Source organism: Otolemur garnettii, unplaced genomic scaffold, assembly GCF_000181295.1.
Source record: "Otolemur garnettii isolate 467f Iridium unplaced genomic scaffold, OtoGar3 scaffold00053, whole genome shotgun sequence".
NCBI lineage: Eukaryota > Metazoa > Chordata > Mammalia > Primates > Galagidae > Otolemur > Otolemur garnettii.
Genome location: NW_003852448.1, coordinates 8491618 through 8512372, shown reverse-complemented (window position 1 = coordinate 8512372; position 20755 = coordinate 8491618). Strand labels below are relative to the sequence as shown.

The 20755-nt window shown below is 40.9% G+C and overlaps 1 protein-coding gene across 1 annotated transcript; it reads right to left on the bottom strand.

Annotated features, from left to right (window-relative positions):
* Positions 1-635: 635 nt before the first annotated feature.
* Positions 636-6845, bottom strand: LOC105887190 (GTPase IMAP family member 1-like). Its single transcript, XM_012806481.2, has 3 exons — positions 6795-6845; positions 4771-4822; positions 636-1806 (listed from the first exon to the last, which is right to left on the bottom strand). The coding sequence occupies exons 2-3, from the start codon at positions 4814-4816 to the stop codon at positions 920-922; spliced, it is 933 nt and encodes a 310-aa protein (XP_012661935.1). The 5' UTR covers positions 4817-4822; positions 6795-6845; the 3' UTR covers positions 636-919.
* Positions 6846-20755: the final 13910 nt, after the last annotated feature.

The following is a 20755-nucleotide window of genomic DNA, read 5'->3' as shown; positions in this document are numbered from 1 at the left end:
AAAAAAAAAACCTTCAAAGTAATAAGTTGACATAAAAAAAATTTTAAAAAAAGAAAAATTTCCAAACTTCTTCAATTTGTTTGATTTATTCTTGAGCTGAGAAGATCTCCAGAACTTACTCATCTTATTTACACATTCACCTGTGAGTGTATAAGCCTCCCTGAAGTAGACTTACGGTAGGCCCTCAAGAGCCTAGGAACTGAGGCTCTAGTTATACTCTCCTCAGAATTACAGAATCATCTGCATTCTAGTTTCTGAGAGGTCTGGCTGGGGATGCATGAGGGACGCTCCCTGCCAGTGCAGATGGAAGGTTCCACACTGCTATGTTCTCCTCCCACCATCACCCACCAGCATGGGTGTTACTCTGCAGAGTTTCGCAGGCAGGGATGACAAACAGTGACATCTTTGTTTGTTGGGCATATAAGGCAGAGGAACAAGCATCTACAAATACCGACTTCATTTCACACAACATGGTCATTCATTAAACCCAGGGGCACAGGACTGAGGCTCTGCTCCTTTTTGGTCCTGTAGGGAATGTGGGGAATGGGAAGCTCAATGCTCCTCATCTGGTTTTTTTGTATTTTTATTTAATATAAGGTTAAACATGATTAGATTACATCATGTGATATGTTAGGTAAGGTACAAATTGAAAGGCAGCCTGAGTTCTGTGGGAAATGCGCAAAGGCCACAGTGGTCGTTTGGCTCCTACCAGAGGAGAGTCTCCACCCGGGCGTTTGGTCCCCGGGCCCAGGGGTGGAGAGCAGGGAAGGTTTGGTGGGGGAGGGTGGGTGCTGGCAGACTCTCGAGTTAGCTGGTTAGGGCCAGGCCAGGGAGGGCAGTCTGTGAGCTCAGACGCAGAACTCTAGGAGCCACGGTCACATCAATAGTGCGTTGATGGGTCAGGGTCACACTTACAAGGTCAGCTAGGTGTGACCTCAGGAAAGGCCTCACGCCTGCACCTCCAGAACAGCAGGTAGAGCAGGAGCGCGCCCCCTAGAAGGATAAGCACTCTGATCCGCCAGCTGCTCCCGCGGGACTTGTGCCACTTCTGCCACTCCCACAGCCCGGACAGCAGCCAGGACCCCTGGGCCCTGCGTATGCGGGCCGCCACCTTCTCTGCCACCCTCTGGAGCCGCTCCTCGGGGCACTCCCAGTGCAGGGTCTGCACCAGGCCGTACACCTCGTTGGTGTAGTGCGTGTCCCCGTTCTCCCTGACCAGGCTCCCCACCAGCCCCAGCAGCTCTTCTGCCTGGGCCTCCTGCTCCTGGCCGCCGGCTCGGTTGTCAAAGGCACAGACTCGGCCACTGCACGCGGCCACCAGCTCCCGCAGGGCGCGGTTCTCTGTGTCACGCACATAATCCTGCAGGGAGCCGCCAGCCAGGTCCTCCTTCCTGGTGAAGACGATGACCGTGCGCTCCAGGACGCCCTCCCCGAACATCGCCCTCACTGTCCTCACGGCCTGCTGGTCCTGGGCGGTGAACCGGCCCAGCTGGGTCACCAGCAGCAGCGCGTGGGGTCCCGGGGAGGAGAGCAGGTAGCAGCGACCTCTCTCCTCCCACACGGGCCCTGCCTCGGGGATTTCAAAATTGAAAATGTCCGGAGTGTCGACGATTTCCACGCGCCACTTTTCCCACCACCGGACCCCGACGGCGCAGGCTCTGGTCACAGACGTGGCTCCGAGCCTGGAGAGGAAGCGCCGCTGGCCCAGGATGCTGTTCCCGGTGGCGCTCTTGCCTGCTCCTGTCTTCCCAGCCAGGATGAGCCTCAGCGTGGGCTCCTGCAGGGCCCGGCTGTCCTCTGCTGAACCTGTGAGACAAATTATTTGTAAGCTTCCAAATCTTAACCTGAGGTATCCCGAGTAAAAGGATATCCCAGATGCCTTTTGAACAAAGAATGGTGGCTTCGATCTTTGCTTTTGAAGCAAACTTTTATATGGTGATCTGAGCAGAGACTTTGAACTCCTGGGTGATCCTTACCCATCTGTTCCTTTCCTCTTTGGCTTCACCACATGTACCTGTAGATACCTCACCACCTGGTGAACTTGTTTTTAGAGGCCGTTTCTTCAGCTGACACTAGCTCCTTCTGGTCCTCAGCATATGTACAAGCTACATAGGGTCTTCATCTCCCCCTGCATTCTCATGGGGCTTTCCATACCTGACACTTGTGATGGGCTCTCTAACATCCAGAAACCACACCTGGAAGAAGGGATGCTGGTTACTGGGTGGGATCTGGAGTCAGAAGCCTTGGGTTTAACCCATTGCCTCTCTGCTGGTTAATTGGGTTGCTTAATGTCTCTGAATCTTAATTTTCCTCTTCTATAAAATAGGAAGAATGACTTTGGTTGTTTTTCAGAGAGTTATTGAAACGGTTAGATGAGCTAATTCACCCAAGTGCTGAGCAGAGTGGCCGGCATTTAGTATGTGTTCAGGGACTCTGAGTCATTCCTTTGAGGGGGCTGGGAATAAGAGGTCATCATGTCAGCTGGAGTGGCAAATAAACAGCTTTATTCTGGGGTGAGGGCTTCCTGATTAAAATTCAGATCTTGGGCATTTCTAGGTCCCAATACATGATTCTACACCAACCCTTGGGTGGTTGAGCTGATATAAGATGATGGTTTCCAGGTCACTCTAATATACAGAGTCCAAGATGATGAGGCAAAGTCTTGATTTTCACTTCTCTGAGACCAGCTCCTTCCTGAAATCTTTATGCTGTCTGGGCCAGGGCAAGCATTTCTCTCTGCAGGTGCTTAGGGACCTCAAAGTCTGAAGTCATGTAGTTCAGTGGCAGCCAGAATGGAATCTATCATTCCATCCTAGAGACCAAAGCCTAACACTTTATTCCTAACCAGCCAGATGACACCAGCCTCAGCTGCCATCCTTGCAGTTGTATTTAAGGGCAGAGGAGATTGCAAGTCCAGTGCGCCTGAATTGTCTTAGTCTCATTCAAAAGTCAGGAATTAGCTTTAGATTCTGATTCTTTTTTTTTGGCCGGGGCTAGTTTGAACCCACTACCTCTGGTATATGGGGCAGGTGCCCTACTCCTAGAGCCACAGGTGCTGCTAGATGCTGATTCTTATTAGGAGAGAGGAAGTTTCAGGGTCTTAGGAACTGCCCACACCTGGAAGGCAGGACACCTGGGCTGTGGCATCTGCCTTTCTACTGAAGTCAATGAAGAAGGCCATCTCTGAATTTTACTTTGTCACTCTTTAAATGAAGGGGATTTGATTTTGATGACCTCCATAGTGTTTTCCAAATCTACCCTTCTACAATCTTCTGGTTGTATCATTTGTCTTGGTAAATTTCATTATTACTACTATGGGTAGTTTTCTTGTTTTTGTCCAGAAGTGAATTTTAACCTTATTTTACTACGGAGGTGAGAACAAGCTTAACAGGAAACTGAATTTAGTTTCAAGCATTGAGAATGCCAAGAATTAAAACTAACAAGAGGTTTGTAATTGTTTTGTGTTGGTGTCCTCCAGCCTGAGACCTGGGAAAGTGGTCCAGTTTTTCTCTTGGCTTCTTCTTTCCCACTGGTATAGCCTGCGTGACACTGAGGTTTCCACATCTCAGAAGGAAAGTGATGGCCCTCTTTAACCAAGGCAGCACATTTCCAAAGATGGCAGCCAGACGCAGGGCACATGGGTTCATTTCTGTTGCAAAATCTAACCACAGCCCCAATTAGCTGTCCTGGTGCCATACAACATTTTCATGTCAGTATTTTGTAGGATATGGTGACTCTTACCCACGTCATTCATAGGATTCTGTTGCACAGCACTGCATCATTCATGGGTAACTGTTTCTGGCCTGATCTAACTTCTGCCATCCTCAATTTCCTCATATTGAAAGTAGAGAGAATAATAACTGGTCAACCTACCTTAAAAGCTCCTCTGAGGATTAAGTGGAACATTGAATGTGAAGCATGTTATAGACTCAACTACTCATGATGACCCTGAGCCATAAGCTGTTCTTTAGTGCTGGGCTCCTGACCAGGTGAGTCCACTCATCATTACAAGAATTTCATGCCTCACAAAACTGGGAGGAAGGCACAGACATTTTTGGGGGGGTCAGGTGAAAAATAAATGATTAAGGTTTATTCCAACCCCCACCTATTTCCTGTCTATTCTGAATGTCATCTCTCTTCCACTAAATACCCTCATTCTGGTCTGACTGTCATCACTCTGCTCTTACCCCACCCATGCAAGTTTGTCATTGAAAGGAGATGACGAGCGTGAATCCCCATTCCTCTTTCCTTCTGTGACTTGGATCTTTGTAAAATCCAACAGCAGAACCAATGTCAGAGAGGGACTCTCATTCTCAGTCTGTCTCCACTGCCCGTCTTCTGTCCCTGAGTCTCCCTTCTCTGTCTCTTTCCCTCTCTCACTTCTCTCTCTGGAACCCTCCTGCCTAATAATGTTTTAACTCTTAAAAATTTTTCTCCAGCACATTCTTTGGAAAACCATATTCCCACAATCTTCTATACTCTGACCACTGACTGAGGAGAAGGTCAGGGCCTCAATTATTAAGCTCAGTTCCTAAGGCCCAGAGCAGTCAAAGGGCTTTCCCAATATCTCACAGTAGATTGGGGCAGAGGTGGTGCCAAGGCTTTTGCTGTGATATCCTGGCGGTCACAACCCCTCTATCATTTGGAGGCTAGCTAAAGGAATTTTCTCCCCAAAGTAGCATGTCTGAACATTAGCTTTGAATCATCTCTGTACCCAACCCAGGCACAAACATACAGGGGCAAGTGTGTTCTTCAGACACGTGTTCTTACCACAAATAAGCTCCTCATGTCTTCCAGTCTTCTCTTGCGGTCCCATGCTCACCTGGAATAGTCATAGAATGGCTCATTGTCATAATCATTTGCCACAGAGGTAATGTTGAGGATAACAGTGAAAAGAGATTGTTCCTGCCTTCACAGATTTTAAAATCTAGTTGTGGTTTGTGTGTGTTTGTGGGAGTTGGGATGAGGTGGGGTGGGGAAAGAAGGCAAGTTAAGTAAGTAATAAGTCCAACTTTAGAAGTGATGTCAGGTAACTTTGAATATGAGAATATTTTTCTCAGTGATTTAGGGATCTGCCTTAGTGGGAACTGGTGTAGGAAACAAATGAGAAGACACTGGGTAAATCTTGGGTCTCTCTGTCTCATGAATGCGTTTCATAAACTGACCCAAGAGCTCTCAGCTCTCCTCTCACAAAGTCAACTGTTTCTATTTGCTTGCCTAGATATGAACTTTGTCCAGGAGAGACTGGGTCCTGGAGAGACTCAGACACTGTTCTTGACCCCTCCAAATCTGAGGCTTTTCCCCAAATAAAGATTATGCCAATTTGAAACATTATTTAATACAGTTAAACACTCTGTGATCCAAGTTGCCTGATCACAAAAGCACCTGAATGCAGCTCCCCTGGTCCTGGCTACTGACCCTCTTCTGTATTTTGGTCTGTGCTCACCATCCAAGGCAAACTGCACCTCTTCCTGTCTCCCACCCTGGCCACTCCAGGTGCCTGTGTTCTCTCCCTGCGACACCACACACTGGGGAAGAGCAGAGAGGGAGGCTGGATGAATAACTGTCTCTGATGAGGGACCCGAAGAACAGGTTTGCCTTGTACTCAATCCAAGGCTGTTTCTGTAGGAACTTCCTCTACCCCTCCCTAAAGCCTTCAGTAAAGTTCTTACCACTGGCCTTACATGATTAATTATTTTGCATGTAGAAATCAGCAGACTCCATAACAAACGCAAGAGCAGAAATGAAAAGACAGCTCCAAGATTCAGAGCAGAGAACAAGGGTTTAACCAAAGCAAGAAGTCCTTGTCAAAGATGAAAATGAGTGTGCTGGGGAATCCATAAAACTTTGGGAAGGCCATGGAACTTTCCATATAGTTTGGACTGGGGGTTGAAAGTGAATCCAAGGTTCATAAGAGCCGAAATCTGAGGTTAAAATGGTCATATAGTTATTAGAGAAAGTAAAACCCGTAAATTCTTATTATCTTAAAACTCCAAGGAGTCTCCACATTCTCTGGATTAATGCCTCCCCAAACTTACTCTTTTTGAAATTATTTATGGGATTCTTTAAAATAAAAAGCAGAATTTCCACACATTGTGATTTGTCCCTGTATTTTGATAGGCATCTCCCTTCTCCAGGGGCTCCCAGTGTAGCCTCCCCAGGGATCTGCCCTGGGAACTGGTTTCCTTAGCCTCCCCCTTCAAAATACAGATGAAGAAATTCAGATGGGTCAGCACCAAGATGGGTCCTGGGTTGCTCTTGTAGGACAAGAGTTTAAAGATGATGTTCATGACCTTAGACATCTGCTGAAAGACCTCTCCCCTTTGTGGACAGTGCCAAGAGGTGGAGGATTGGAGGATTCAGCTCAGGTATACGTGTATACAGAATTTTCACTTTTTAACTTGTTCTGAGGTTAGAATTGCTTCTACATCCTCAGACATATCTTTCACCTTTGCTGGATTTACATTTGGGGACTGTTTACTGCCTTCTTTGGTGTATTTTGTTCCCTTCAATAGTTTTAACACTTCTCTGATACAGGGAGAAAGAGAAATGGTTTAGTCCCAAGTAAGAATGTGTGTGCTCTGGAGCTGGCAAAGATACTACCTCTGCTTCCAAATGTACTCCACCTGAAACTCATAATGTCCTTAAACTCCTGGAAGTGTGTGGTTATTCCAGCTCCAAGCAGAACACAGGTGGTTGCTCAGAGAGCTGTGTTAGGACAACACCTTCAGGTGCTGAGTCTGTCCTGTGGCCCTCCGCTCCCTTCCCCAACTGCCTTCCAGGCTCAGACTCACCCTTCCTGGTGACAGGCTCTGAATTTGGCTCCAAGAAGTCTGAACCTGCTGCTTTCCCTTCAGTTGTGAGGGCAGACGGCTTAGCACACAGAGGAAGTCACTGAGCCTGGCTGACTGCTGACTGCAGAGTTCAGGAAGCTCAGGGAGGGCAGTGATATTGACTTAAAGAGACAGAAGCACTCATCAGGGAGGTGGTGGACACCTAGGTTTTCACTATATAACCCACCCATGCTTTGGACTAAGCTAAAGTCATACAGTTGGAATCATATAGCACATAGCCTTATCACTCCTAAGATTCACTTAGTGATAAGCATTTAAGTTTCTTCCATGTATGAAAGGTATGACTATCAACTTCTCAGACTCATCCTAGAAGAAATGCTACATACCTCACTACTGAATATCATTATGGTCCCTTTCCAAGTACTCCCCTTGGGAAGCTATGCACGACACCAGTGCCTAGTCTACCCTTCAAAGTAATTTTGGAACTCTTTTTCTGGCATGGCCATCAAAACTTTCATTGTATTACTCTTGATATTCTGAATGTCATCAAAATGTCTTCCTTTCAATACTTCCTTTATCTTCAGGTAAATAAAAGTCATTGGAGGCCAGATCACATGAGTAGGGAGGGTGTTCCAATACAGTTTTTGTTTACTGGCTAAAATTTCCCTCACAGACAGTGCCATGTGAGCTGGTGCCTCAGTTATTGGCCAAAATTGTCAGTTAAGATTTTCCTAACTGCTTCTCTGTCAATGTTTACTTGGTCTGCTGCACTTCAGATAGTCAGCTGATGATTTTGTTGTATAATTTGATGAATTTTTACAATGTTTTTGTCAGTTCTGCTTGTTACTGGCTGTTCTGACTTCTCTTCATAACAGTGATGCTTTCTTTCCCCTCAGAAAAACATTTAATCCATCTGTATACACTGCATAGCCACACCCATCACTAGGTCTTATTATCAGGGTAGGGCTTATATTTAACAAATGCACAGAAATCCTGCTAGGGCTTATTTTGGGGGTAGGTCTTATTTTCAGGGAAACATGGTAGGCTTACAGTGGTATGTCATTGTTTTAGATTGTATTTACTCAATGACATAGGTGGAGTGTATTTTCATATATATATTTTGATATGTATATAAAATATACACATGTATATACTTCTTTGGTGAGGTGTCTGTAAATTTTAAGAATTCTTTGTACATTTTGGGTAACAGTCCTTTATCAGATATGTCATTTGCAAGTATTTTCTCCTGGTCTATGGATTGTATTTTCATTCCCTTATAGTGTGTTTCACAGAGCAGAAACTTTTAATATTAATGAAGTTCAGTTTATCAACTTTCTTTCACATATTGTGCCTTTTGTGTTGTATTTAAAAAGTCACTGTAAAGCTTACCTAGATTTTCTCCTATGTTATCTTATAAAAGTTTCATAGCTTTGCATTGAAATTTAGGTCTGTGATTTATTTTCTGAGTTAATTTTTGTGAAAGGGAATAAGGCTGTATCTAGACTCTTTCTTCCTTCCCCTCCTTCCTACCCTTCCTTCCTTCCTTCCTTCCTTCCTTCCTTCCTTCCTTCCTTTCATGTGGCAGTCTAACTATTCCAGGACTATTTATTGAAAAGACCATTTTTTCTTCATTGTATTGTTTTTACTCTTTTATCAAAGATCAGTTGACTATATTTATGTGGGTCTCTATCTGAGTTCTCTCTTCTGTTACATTGATCTATTTATCTATTCTTTCACCAGTACCACACTGTATTGACTACTTATGACTTTGTAGTAAGTTTTGAAGTTGGATAATATTAGTTCTCCAGCCTTCATCTTTTTCAATATTATGTTGGCTATTCTGGGCCTTTTGCTTCTCCATATAAATTATGGAACCAGTTTTTCAATAATCACAAAATGACTTGCTTGGATTTTGATTGAGAGTGCACTAAATCTATAGATCAAGTTGGGAAGAACTGACATATTGACCCTACTGGGTCTTTTGCCTGTTGTATTTGCCCATTTCTATTATAGGGGTGTTGAATCTCCTTCTAGTCACATATTTCTTCTTATAGTTCCATCAGTTTTTGCCTCACATATTTTAATTCTCTGTTTTTAGGGAAAAACATGTTAAGAATTGTTATGTCTTCTTGGGGAATTGATTTCTTTATCATTGTGTAATACTCTTCTCTACCCGTGATACCTTTGAAATCTACTATGTCTAAAATTAATGTGGTCATTCCTGCTGTCTTTTTTTTTTTCTTTTTTTGAGACAGAGCCTCAAGCTGTCCCCCTGGGTAGAGTGCTGTGGCATTACAGCTCACAGCAACCTCCAACTCCTGGGCTCAAGCGAGTCTCCTGCCTCCGCCTCCCAAGTAGCTGGGACCACAGGTGCCCGCCACAACGCCCGGCTATTAGCACGTTGCGGTCATTGTTGTTTGGCGGGTCCGGGCTGGGGATTCGAACCCACCACCTTAGGTTTATGTGGCTGGCGCCTTAGCCGGTTGAGCTATAGGCGCCAAGCCCCTGCTGTCTTTTAATTAGTATTATCATGGTATATATTTCTCCATTTATGTTGAATCCATATGTATCTTTATGTTAAAAGTGGGTTTTCTGTAGATATAATTCTATAGTTGGGTCTTTTTAAAAAAATACTCTGATAATCTTTTAATTGATACATATATACCATTGATAGTCAAAGTAATTATCAATATATTTGGATTAATATCTATCATATTTGTTATTGTTTTCTATTTGTTGCTCTTGTTATTTGTTTCTATTTTTGTCTTCCACTCTTTTTCTACCTTTTGTGGTTTTATTGGACATTTTATATGATTTTATCTTTCTCCTTTCTTACCATATTAGTTATATTTAAAAGATTTTTTTGCCCTAGAGTTTACAATCTGCCCTTACAACTAATCAAAACCCACTATATATAAGTATAAGCAAATATAAGTATAAACATAAGTATGCATAATTGAATACATTGTTGCTATTATTTGGTATGATTATTATGAACAAACTGTTTTCTTTTAGGTCAATTAAGAATAAGAAAAATAAAAGTTTTTATTTTGTATTCACTTATTCCTTTCAATGATCTTTCTTTCATTATGTAGGTCCAAGTTTCTGACATATTTTATTTTCCTTCTCTTCTCTAAAGAACTTCTTTTTAACATTTCTTGCAAGGTAGGTGTCTTGGCACCAAATTCTCTCAATTTTTGTTTGTCTGAAAATAATTTTTCACAGTACAGAGTTTTAGGTTGGTAGATTTTTCTTCTGAACACTATGAATATTTCACTCCATGATCTTCTTGCTTGCCTGGTTTCTGAGGAGAATTTAGATATAATTCTTACCCTTGCTGTTGATAAGGAATGTGTTTTTTTCCTCTGTCTTCTTTTAGGATATTTTATTTGTCTTTGATTTTCTATAGTTTGAGTATGATATACCTAGGTGTAGGATTTTTAGTTAAAATTTTTTTTCATTTATCCAACTTGGTGCTATCAGACCTTTCTGGATCTGTGGTTTGGTGGCTGACATTAATTTGTGGAGTTGTCAGTGATTATTGTTTCAAATATTTCTTCTGTTCCTTTCTCTCTTTGTTCTTCTGCAATTCCCATTACAAGTATTTTACATTTTTTGTAGTTGTCTCACATTTTAGGATATTCTGTTCTCTTTTGGTTTTTATTTTCTTTTTTTTCTTTTTTTTGCAGTTTTTGGCCAGGGCTGGGTTTGAACCCACCACCTCCAGCATATGGGGCCAGCGCCCTACTCTTTTGAGCCACAGGCACCACCCTGCTTTTCAGTTTTTGAGGTTTTTAATCTTATGTCTCCAAGCTCAGAGATGTTCGTCTTGTCCAGTCTATCGATAAGCCCAATAAAGGCCTCTTCAATTCTGTTACAGAGTTTTTGATCTTTAGCTTATCTTTTTTGTTCTTTCTCGGGTTTCCATTTCTCTGCTTACATTACGTATTTGTTCTTTCATGTTGTCTACTTTCTCCCTTAGAGTTCTCAGCTTGTTAATCACAGGTATTTTAAATTCCTTGCCTTATAATTGTAACATCCCTGCCTTGTTTGGTGCTGATGCTTGCTTTGTCTCTTCAGACTGTGTTCTTCTGTTTAGTACGCTTTGTGACTTTTTCTTGGCAGCTGGAACTATGTATTGGCGAAAGCGAATTGTATTGGTAATTTCCTGCCAATGTGGTTGTTTTTTAAGTAATGTGGTGGTAAGACATGGAGGGAAAGGAAGCATGGTACAGTCCTATGATTAGGTTTCAGTCTTTTGGTGAGCCTGTGCCTCGGAATTGTGGATTTCCTAAGTGTTTCTCAGATTTTCTCTCCCTTCTCACATGAGACATGATGGCTTAAAGCTGGCTGGGTTGGTCAGTTAAACTCTGATAAACCCCTAGCAGATTAAGCTCTGGTTAACTAATATTTCCTGAGAGAAGACTTAGTTAAGAAGAACAGAATGCTCTGGGGCATTTAAAAATGCATACTTTCACTTTCTTTTGCCAGAAGTACAAAATTTTAGGGGAATTTTCCTCCATATTTACTCTGAAAATCAGTTTTGAGTTCCTACAGATGAAACTCACAAAAGCCGTGGATCTTTGACTAGATCCCTTGGAGTTTTCACCTCTGAGCCTTGTCCACACCTCTAGACTGCAGCAATTTGTCAGTCACAGTTCAGGCTTTCTTACCTCTGTGCAGGTTTCTGCTCCATTACTGCAATTCTCTGTATCTATCTGTCTCTCCAATTTGGGGGGCAGTGGTTTGCCCTGTCACCTCACTTTTCTTATGGACCTTAGAAGATAGTTGATCATGCTGTCCATTTAGCTTTTTACTTGTTGTTAGGATGGAGTGGTGACTTCCAAGCTTCTTACCTGTGGGACTAGAAACTGGCAATCTGATCTCCACTTTTTTTTTTTTTTTAATTTATTGTTGTCCACTTTGTTTTTGAACAGTGTCTTGGAAGACTGGTTCAAGTAACAACTGATGTGATTATTGTCTCCATTCAGCCCTTCTGAAGCAGGAGCCTCACCTGTTCTTACTATGTCTTTGATATTTGTTAAATATCTTTTGTAACAGATATTGTAACTGTCTTTCTAATAGCATCTTGCTATTCCCCATTACCATCCATTCTCATTACTTTTCACTTCAAGCACCTTAAATTTTCTGCTCAATGGCTTTGTCTCTGCAGAATAATGCTTGACAAACAAATGGTGAAAGGCAGGGAGTCCCAGGCAATTAATTCCCCTGGGAGTATCCCTCAATCCTTGACAGTCAGGGATTAATGGGTAATACTTTGCTTCCTTGCCTATCAAGTATAACAAGTCTGAGGCATACTCTAAATTCTGAGGGTTGCCAACTAGACTGAGTCTTCATTGCCTACCGATAACTTGCTCAGGCTCTTCTCAAGTAGGAAACCAAATAACCCACACCTCACATTAACCATCAGAGAGAAGGGAATTTTCTTCTATATCTATTTTTTTGAGAGTTTTTATTATGAAAGGATGTTGAACTTGGTTGAGTGTTTTTTTTTCTGCAGCTGTTGAGATGGTCATGTGATTTTCATTTTTTATTCTGTTAATGTGGTGCATCACATTGATTGATTTGCATATGTTAAACCAGACAGGGATAAACCCCATGTTCATGGTGTATTATATTTTTGATATGCTGTTGAATTCAGTTTGTAAGGATTTTTGCATCAATGTTTAGTAGAGATATTGGCCTGTAGTTTTCTTTTTTTGTGGTGGGTCGGTCTGGCTTAGGCATCAAGGTGATGCTGGCCTTGTAAAATATTTTTGGAAGTATTTTCTCTAGCTCTATTTTTTTTTAGGAGGTTTTAAGAAGTATTGGTAATGCATACAATTCTTCTTTGAATGTTTGGTAGAATTCAACCATAAAGCTGGCTTTGTTTGGTCATGGGCTTTTCTTAACAAAGAAAGGTGTTTAATTACTGCTTTATTTACTTATAACTGGCCAATACAGACTTTCTATTTTTTCCTGATTCTATCTTGGTATGCTATATTTTTCTAGAAATTTATTCATTTCTTATGGTTATCCAATTTGTTGGCATGTAATCATTCATAACTGTCCTTTAGGATCCTTTCCATTTCTGAGGCATCTGTTGTAATACCTCCATTTTCATTTCTGATTTTATTTATTTGAATCCTCTTGCTCTTATTTCTTAGTCTAGCTATGGATTATTCAACTTTGTTTATTTTTTAAAAGAAATAATTCTTTGTTTTGCTGATTTTTCCATTCAGCCATTCTATGTATTTTGATTGGAAAGTTTAATCTATTTATATTCAAGGTTGCTATTGATAGGTTGTTTCCTGGTTTGTTTTTTTTTTTATAGATTCTTTTTTCCTTTCTTCTTCTCTTGTTGCTTACCTTTATGATTTGGTGATTACAGTAGTGCTAAGCTTTGATTATTTTTTCTTTCTAATTGTGTATCAGCTATAGTTTGTTTTTTGTTGGTGTTGAGTCTCATTATGCTGCCATTGGTAGAGTGCTGTGGTGCCCAACCTCAAACTCTTAGGCTTTAAGCAATTCTCTTGCCTCAGCCTCCCAAGTAGCTGGGACTACAGGTGCTGCCACAACACTCAGCTATTTTCTTTTATTATAGTTGTAATTGTTTTTGGCAGGCCTGGGGAGGGTTTGAATCCACCAGCTTTGGTGTATGTGGTTGGCGCCCTAGCCACTGAGCTACAGGTGCCAAGTTTATAGTTATAACAGACTGTCTGACGCTGATGACAACTTAACTTCAGTCACGTACAAATCCTGTAGAATTCCAGTCGTCGTCCACACATTTTATGTTATTGATGCCCCAATTTTTATCTTTTTATATTGTGTATTCCTTAACAACTTAGCTACAATTATTTTTGGCCATCTTGAATTTTCAACTTCATAGTAGAGATTTGAAGGATTTACATTCTTCAGTTGCAGTAACAGGATATTCTAAATTTGACCATGTATTTATCTATCTGTGAATTTATATTTTCATATGTTTCCATGATTGTAGATGCAGACAAAGAATTTTACAAAATTTGATAGACATGTGTATTTAAAAATCTCAAATGACTAAAAATAGAAACAAATGTCCCCAATTTGATAAAGGACATACTTGAAAACCCCACAGATAACATCATGTTCAATGGTAAAATATTAACTTTACTTCTAAAATTAGGGATCAATCAAAGACCCCACTTCTATCACTATATAAACTTTGCATTAGAGGTTATAACCAGTGCAATAAGGTAATAAAAAGAAAGTTAAAGCATACAAGAATGGAAAAGAAAGAAATAATGTCTTTATATAGAGGCCACATAATTTTTTACATAGAAAATTGTAAGGAAAGAGCAATAATGGCAATGGTAACAAACCTACTGAAACTGGTAAATTTATCAAAGTCACAGAATACAAGATTGATATACAAAATTAATATTAAAAACTCTATTTAATGTATTGTCATTAAATACTTAGAAAATAAAATAAAAATGTAATTTATAATAGCATGAAACATAAACTACCTAAGGAAAAATGCAATAAAATGTATGCAAGCATGTTACTTCAGGAACAAACGTTATTAGACAGAGACATATACTGTGTTTGTGAATTGGAAATTCAATATTGTTAAAATGTTTGTTCTTTCTAAATCTATCTATAGATTCAATACAATCTCAATCAAATTCCCAACAGGCTTGTTGTATGAATTGACTGAAACTGATTCTAAAATTTCAACAAAGATGCCAAAGAAATTAAAAAATGTTGCTAGAATAACTATCTACAATTGTATGGATGACATTATGCACAAATATTAATTTAAAATGGACTTTAATGCCAGTAAAATGGTGGAACAGGAGATCCTAGCCTCTATTTGCCCTATAAAGTACAACAACTGGACAGATATCCATAAATAAAAAAACTCTAAAAGAGCTCAAGAGTCCATTTAAGAAGCTACAACAATATAATAGAAAAAACAAAACCCATGAGAATAACCAGACAAAAAGTGTAGGAATAACAGTTTCATTTTGCCTGCATTATCTCATGCCCCAGGTCGACACTGAGGAGATTCCCTGGCTTGTTATTTCCCTTCACAGAAGAAAGGAGAAAGGGCAGAAAAATAACTTCTGTGACTTTTCAGGGCCCTTCCTGACTGACCAGCTTTGGTTTTGCCCTCACTCAGATCACTGGGGGGATCAGCACAGCTGAGATGTCTGGAGACAGTGGGAAACAGAGAAGGACAAGGCTGTTAACATCACCCACAGGCAGGAACCACTGTGGTCCCCAGTAGTCTACTCTGCACAGGACTCTGGCAGTCTTATCTGCTGAGGACCTCAACAGCTCCCATGGCCACTACACACCTTCCATAGCTTTTGCCATCAAGGGCCTCACCAATTGTCACCTTCTCTGTCTCCAGGTACCACAAACATCACTCTACTCCTTTCCCCCTCCCTGAAGCCACAGCAGATGTTGCCACCACAAGTGACCTGTGCTTTAATTTAGAATCTTTAAGATGGAGAGGACCCCCTTCATGATTAGAAGAGAAACAAAATGGAAGTAAACATTTTTTAGGTACAGGTCCTGGGGTGGGGAGTGGGAGAGAGGGACTCATGGGCCAAAGCCTTTTGGGGGCGAGGGCATTATCCAAAGAGGTTTCCTGCAGGAAATTCTAAGTGGTGGGTTGAAAGCAAGCAGACACAGTTTCCAAAGGTCATGTTTTGACTGAAAGGTGATGACTGCAGCATTTTTGCCCAGTCCTTGCAGGGTGTGGGGTCAGCGGGCCCACTCAGGGAGGCTGTATCTTGCTGTTCCAGGAAGTAGTGGTATAAAGCAGATAATCTGTACCAGCCACACCTAGGAACCAGAAGGAAATGAGCAGATACCTATGCAAGGCTGCAGAATCATGAAAAACCAAGAAAATATGACACCATTACAGAAAAAATAAATTTCTAGTAACTGTCCCTAAGTAATTAGAGATTCATGAATTGCCTAGTAAAGAGACCAAAATAGTTGTTCTGAAGAAGCTCAGTGAGTTACAGATGAGCATAGATAAGCAATTTAATAATATCAGGAAAATCATATAAGAACAAAATGAGAAGCTCAACAAAGAGACAGAAAACACAGAAAATAGGCTATATTATAAATCTATAGTGATCAAAACAGCATGGTACTGGCACAAAAATTGAGAGGTATATATATGGAACAGAATAGAGAACCAAGAGATGAACCTAGCCACTTATTGTCATTTGATCTCTGATAAGCCCATAAAAAACATTCGCTGGGGGAAAGATTCCCTGTTTAACAAATGGTGCTGGGTGACCTGGCTAGTGACCTATAAAGGATTGAAACTAGACCCTCAATCTTTCATCACACAAAAATTGATTCTCACTGGATAAAAGATTTAAACTTAAGACATGAAACTATAAAAATACTAGAAGAGAGTACAGGGAAAACGCTTGAAGAAACTGGCCTGGGAAAATATCTTATAAGGAGGATCCCCTGGCAATTGAGGAAACACCAGAAATATATTACTGGGATCTGTCCACATTATAAAGCTTCTGCACAGTCAAGAGCACTGAATGTAAAGCCAACAGACAGCCTTCAGAATGGTAGAAGATTTTTGCAGGTTATGCTTCTGAAAAGGTTTGATAACTAGAATCCACAGAGAACTCAAACTAATCAATAAGAAAAGAACAAATAGCCTCATTTCTATGTGGGCAAGAGACTTGAACAGAAACTTCTCTGAAGATGGTAGGCAAATGGCCGACAAACACCTGAAAAAATGCTCAACAACTTTAATCATCAGAGAAATGCAAATCAAATACCACTTTGAGATATTATCTAACTCCAGTAAGATTAGCCCACATCACAAAATCCCCAAACTACAGATATTGGTGTGGATATGGAGAGAAGGGTATACTTTAGTCCAATTCATAATTGCCAGATCATGGAAGCAGCCCAAATGCCCATCAACCCATGAATGGATGAACAAATTGTGGCATATGTATACCATGGAATACTATGCAGCCATAAAAGAGGATGGAGACTTTGCATCTTTTTATGTTTACCTGGATGGAACTGAAACATATTCTTTTTAGTAAAATATCTCAAGAATGGAAAAAAAAGTATCCAATGTACTCAATACTATTATGAAACCGACATATAATCACCTACACATTCATATGAGTGTTAAAACCCAATTATAGTCCAGAAAAAAGGAAAAAAAAGGAGGGAGAGGAGAGGGGAGGAGGGTATTTGGTGGGATCTCACCTATTGTGCACAATGCAATGGTACATTTCAAATCTATTAAGAGAAGAGTATAAATGTCTTACCACAACAAATAAGTAAGTGAAGTGATAGTTATGGTAATCAGTTTGATGTAAGCATTCCACATTTTATATCAAATTAGGACACTGTATCCCCTAGATGTACACAGTTATTATTTAGTTAAAAAAAAGAAAGAAAAGAAAACATAAAAAACAACCAAACATGACCTAGTTAGCAGTTGCTGCTGTCTTCCAGGCTACTGTCTTTATCTGGAAGTCCTTAGTCTTCTACTAAATGCAAATATGTTAGACTTTCAAAGGCTGAGAGAAATACTAGGAATTTTTGTTTTCTGCAGTTTTTGGCTGGGGCCGGGTTTGAACCCACCACCTCCGGTATATAGGGCCGGCGCCCTACTCCTTTGAGCCACAGGCACCACCTGAAATACCAGGATTTTCAAATAGTCATTTATGACCCTTCACAGCTTAGGAATGAGTCCTTTAAATACAAATTTAGAATTGTCTTTCTTCATGATAAACAATAGTTTGTGAGGCTACTCAGCTAATTATTAACTGTTTAGGTTTTTGAGAACTTCATTGTTAAGATTTGGAAAAGCAGCAATACGTATAAGCACCTGTTCCAATTTAGAGCAGATTTTATTTTGTTCAGCTCATTCATATCAAAAGTGGTAACTTGTGCCTCTGAATGAGGCACTAGATGGGGTTTGATGACTCGGACGTAGACTTTTTTTTTAATTATTAAATGATAGCTGCATACATTAATGCAAACATGGGGTACAGTGTAGTGTATTCATGTATAATTTGAAATATTTTCATCAAACTGGTTAACATAGACTTTGTGTCATTTACTTAGTTATTGTGTCAAAACATTTATATTCTAAGACTTTTCTGCTTCATCCTTGGGTCTGTGCCAGCTAGAGGAAGTACCCAAGGATGAGCTGAAGCAGAAGTCATTGTGGCCTCCATGGTGATATTTCTTCTTGGCCCAGCCTTTCCCTGCTGGACAATTCAGCAGGTGTGAAGATGGGGGCATGAGCCCTACAGCCTAGCCCTTCTCGCTTGTGCTATGACCACAACTTTAAGTGACAGTTGTAAGACCGGATGGGGAGGAGGTAAGGAGACAAGTGGCTGTGGCCGGGACAGGATGCGTTTGTTTTTACACACAAGTGAATTTACAATAAATCATCTTGCTGCTCATTTCCTGAAGACATACCTAATTATGGGAAATAAATTTTTTTTTATTAAATGATAGCTGTGTATATTAATGCAGTCATGGGGTACAGTGTGGTGTTTTCATATACAATTTGAAATATTTTCATCAAACTGGTTAACATAACCTTTATGTCACGTTCTTAATTATTGTGTTAAGACATTTATATTCTACTCTTAGAAAGATTGACCTGTACCCTTGTAAGATAAACCATAGAAGTGAGCCCTCCAATCACTCTCCCTCCACCCATCCCCCGTGAATAAAAAATTTATGCTTTGACAGGCTGAGATGTATGTTCTAATTTTCCCTTCATCCTTTGATAGTTTGATTGATAGTGTTTATCATTTATAATAAAGTAGTTAAAACCACTGTATTTGTGGGATGATTGAAGTATGCAACAAATAAAAGATGTCAAGTTTCAACCAAGAGGAAGAACTGACGATAATAGAAGAAATTGTGCAAATCGATCTCAAATCCCTGTGAGAGGGCAGGTTACTGAGTGCCGTCTGATGGTTATGTCGGCCTTTTAATTCTTTCCCGATTTCTATTCTCCTAAGCTGCCTTTCCTTTTACCACTGGTGTCATGGAAGAGCTAAGAGTTTAGGGGTATCTAAGAAAACACAGGGTTTCAGAAAGTTGGGAATAAAAGGTTTGTGTAGACAAGTAATGAGGGAAGCTGGTCGGTGAAATAGCAGAGATCTATGGGTGGGGGGTGACTGTTTCCTGCCTCTTGTTTCCTCAGCTGTTCTGTGCTAAGTGGCAAATAAAGTTGGTGCCTGTAAATGTCTGTACGTTACTGTCACGACTGTAGGGACTGAATGGCACTGGGCAAAGAGGACTTGCACTCACACCACACTCCTCAAGCCAAAAGTCCCCGGACAGGTCTGTTCCTTGTGATCTCCTTTTGATCACTGTTCTCTGCACCACCCTGTAGGTTTATAACCGTCCCAACCAACCTCTGAGAAGTGCTGTGGGTAAGTGGGCCAGGGCTCATGATCTGGGAGGGTAAAGATATCACAGTAGCATATGATGCCATAGTTGGCATCAAGCTTAGATAATTTAGTATGTTCCCATCTTCTTATCTGTGAAGATGTTGAAGCTCATTAAGGTTATTTTTTTGGCCTAAAGCCAAAGACATTGTGCATGGATCAGACCACACACACTTTCCCACTGATGGTGCATTCCGCATGTTGATGGGGACATCGAGAGCTGGTACATTCAGATGAGAATCTGCTATGGAAGCTCATGAAACAAAGCTGGTGTCATTGGTCTGACAGAAGATACCAATTAATGTTGAGCTACTCAGATGCAGTTAGTAATCCTGGGCTGCCAGTGTAGTCTAGGGAGAAGTCACCTGCATATTTAAATGCATTAAAGCTTGTTTTGTCTTATTTTTTAAGGGATAAAATAAGACATCTTTTCTTTAATGATGAAACAATTGTGTGGATGTAAATTGGGCATTCTATAAGAGTATGAGATCTGCTCTTGCTGGCGAGACTGGGTCATGCTTTTGTGTGTGTGTGTGTGTGTGTCTTATAATTACCTGGCTCATACTGCCTCAACAGTTTGCTGCTGCTGTGAGTGTGAGAACAGAATATCTTAATTGCACACCTTGATTTCCTTTGTCTCTCTTTATCTTTTTATTTTAATTTGCAGTTTTGGCCAGGGCCAGGCTTGAACTTGGCACCCCATTCCTTGAGTCACAGGTGCCGCCCCCACTTTGTCTCTCTTTAATGGTAACAGTTTTTTGTTGTTTTTGTGCCGGTGTGTGTATATTGATGACAGGATTCAAGTAGTTCCGTAAATGGAAAGAGTAAAGTAAATGGGAGTGGGGTGGAGGCAGATGTAGAGTCAGAGAAACCTGGGGAATGAAAAGGCCCAGAGGAACGGTCTTGGGCAGAGAGCTTCTGAGAAAGCCAGGGTGGCTTCTCCCATCACTGAGACCTCCACGGGTCCTCTGGGCCTTGTGTGTAGGTGGGGAATGAGAGAGAGTGTACAGGCACATCTCGACTCCTGCTTCACTTTATTGCACTTTGCAGATAATGTGTGTGTGTGTGTTTTTCTTTTTTTTTTAGACAGAGTCTCACTATGTCACCCGTGGTAGAGTGCTCCAGCACAGAAACCTCCAGTTCTTTTGGCCTTAAGTGATTCTCCTGCCTCAGCCTTGCAAGTAGCTGGGACTAAGGGCGCCCACCGCAATGCCCAGCTATTTTTTTTTACTATAGTTGTCATTGCTGTTTGGCAGGCCCGGGATGGGCCCGAACCCACCACCTTTGGTGTATGTGGCTGGTGCCCTAGCCGCCTGAGCTATAGGTGCCAAGCCTGGGTGTGTTTTTATTTATTTATTTATTTATTTATTTATTTTAATTTTAATTTTTTTAAATTTTTTTATTAAATGATAGCTGTATACATTAATGCAAACATGGGGTACAGTGTAGTGTTTTCATATACAATTTGAAATACTTTCATCAAGCTGGTTAACATAG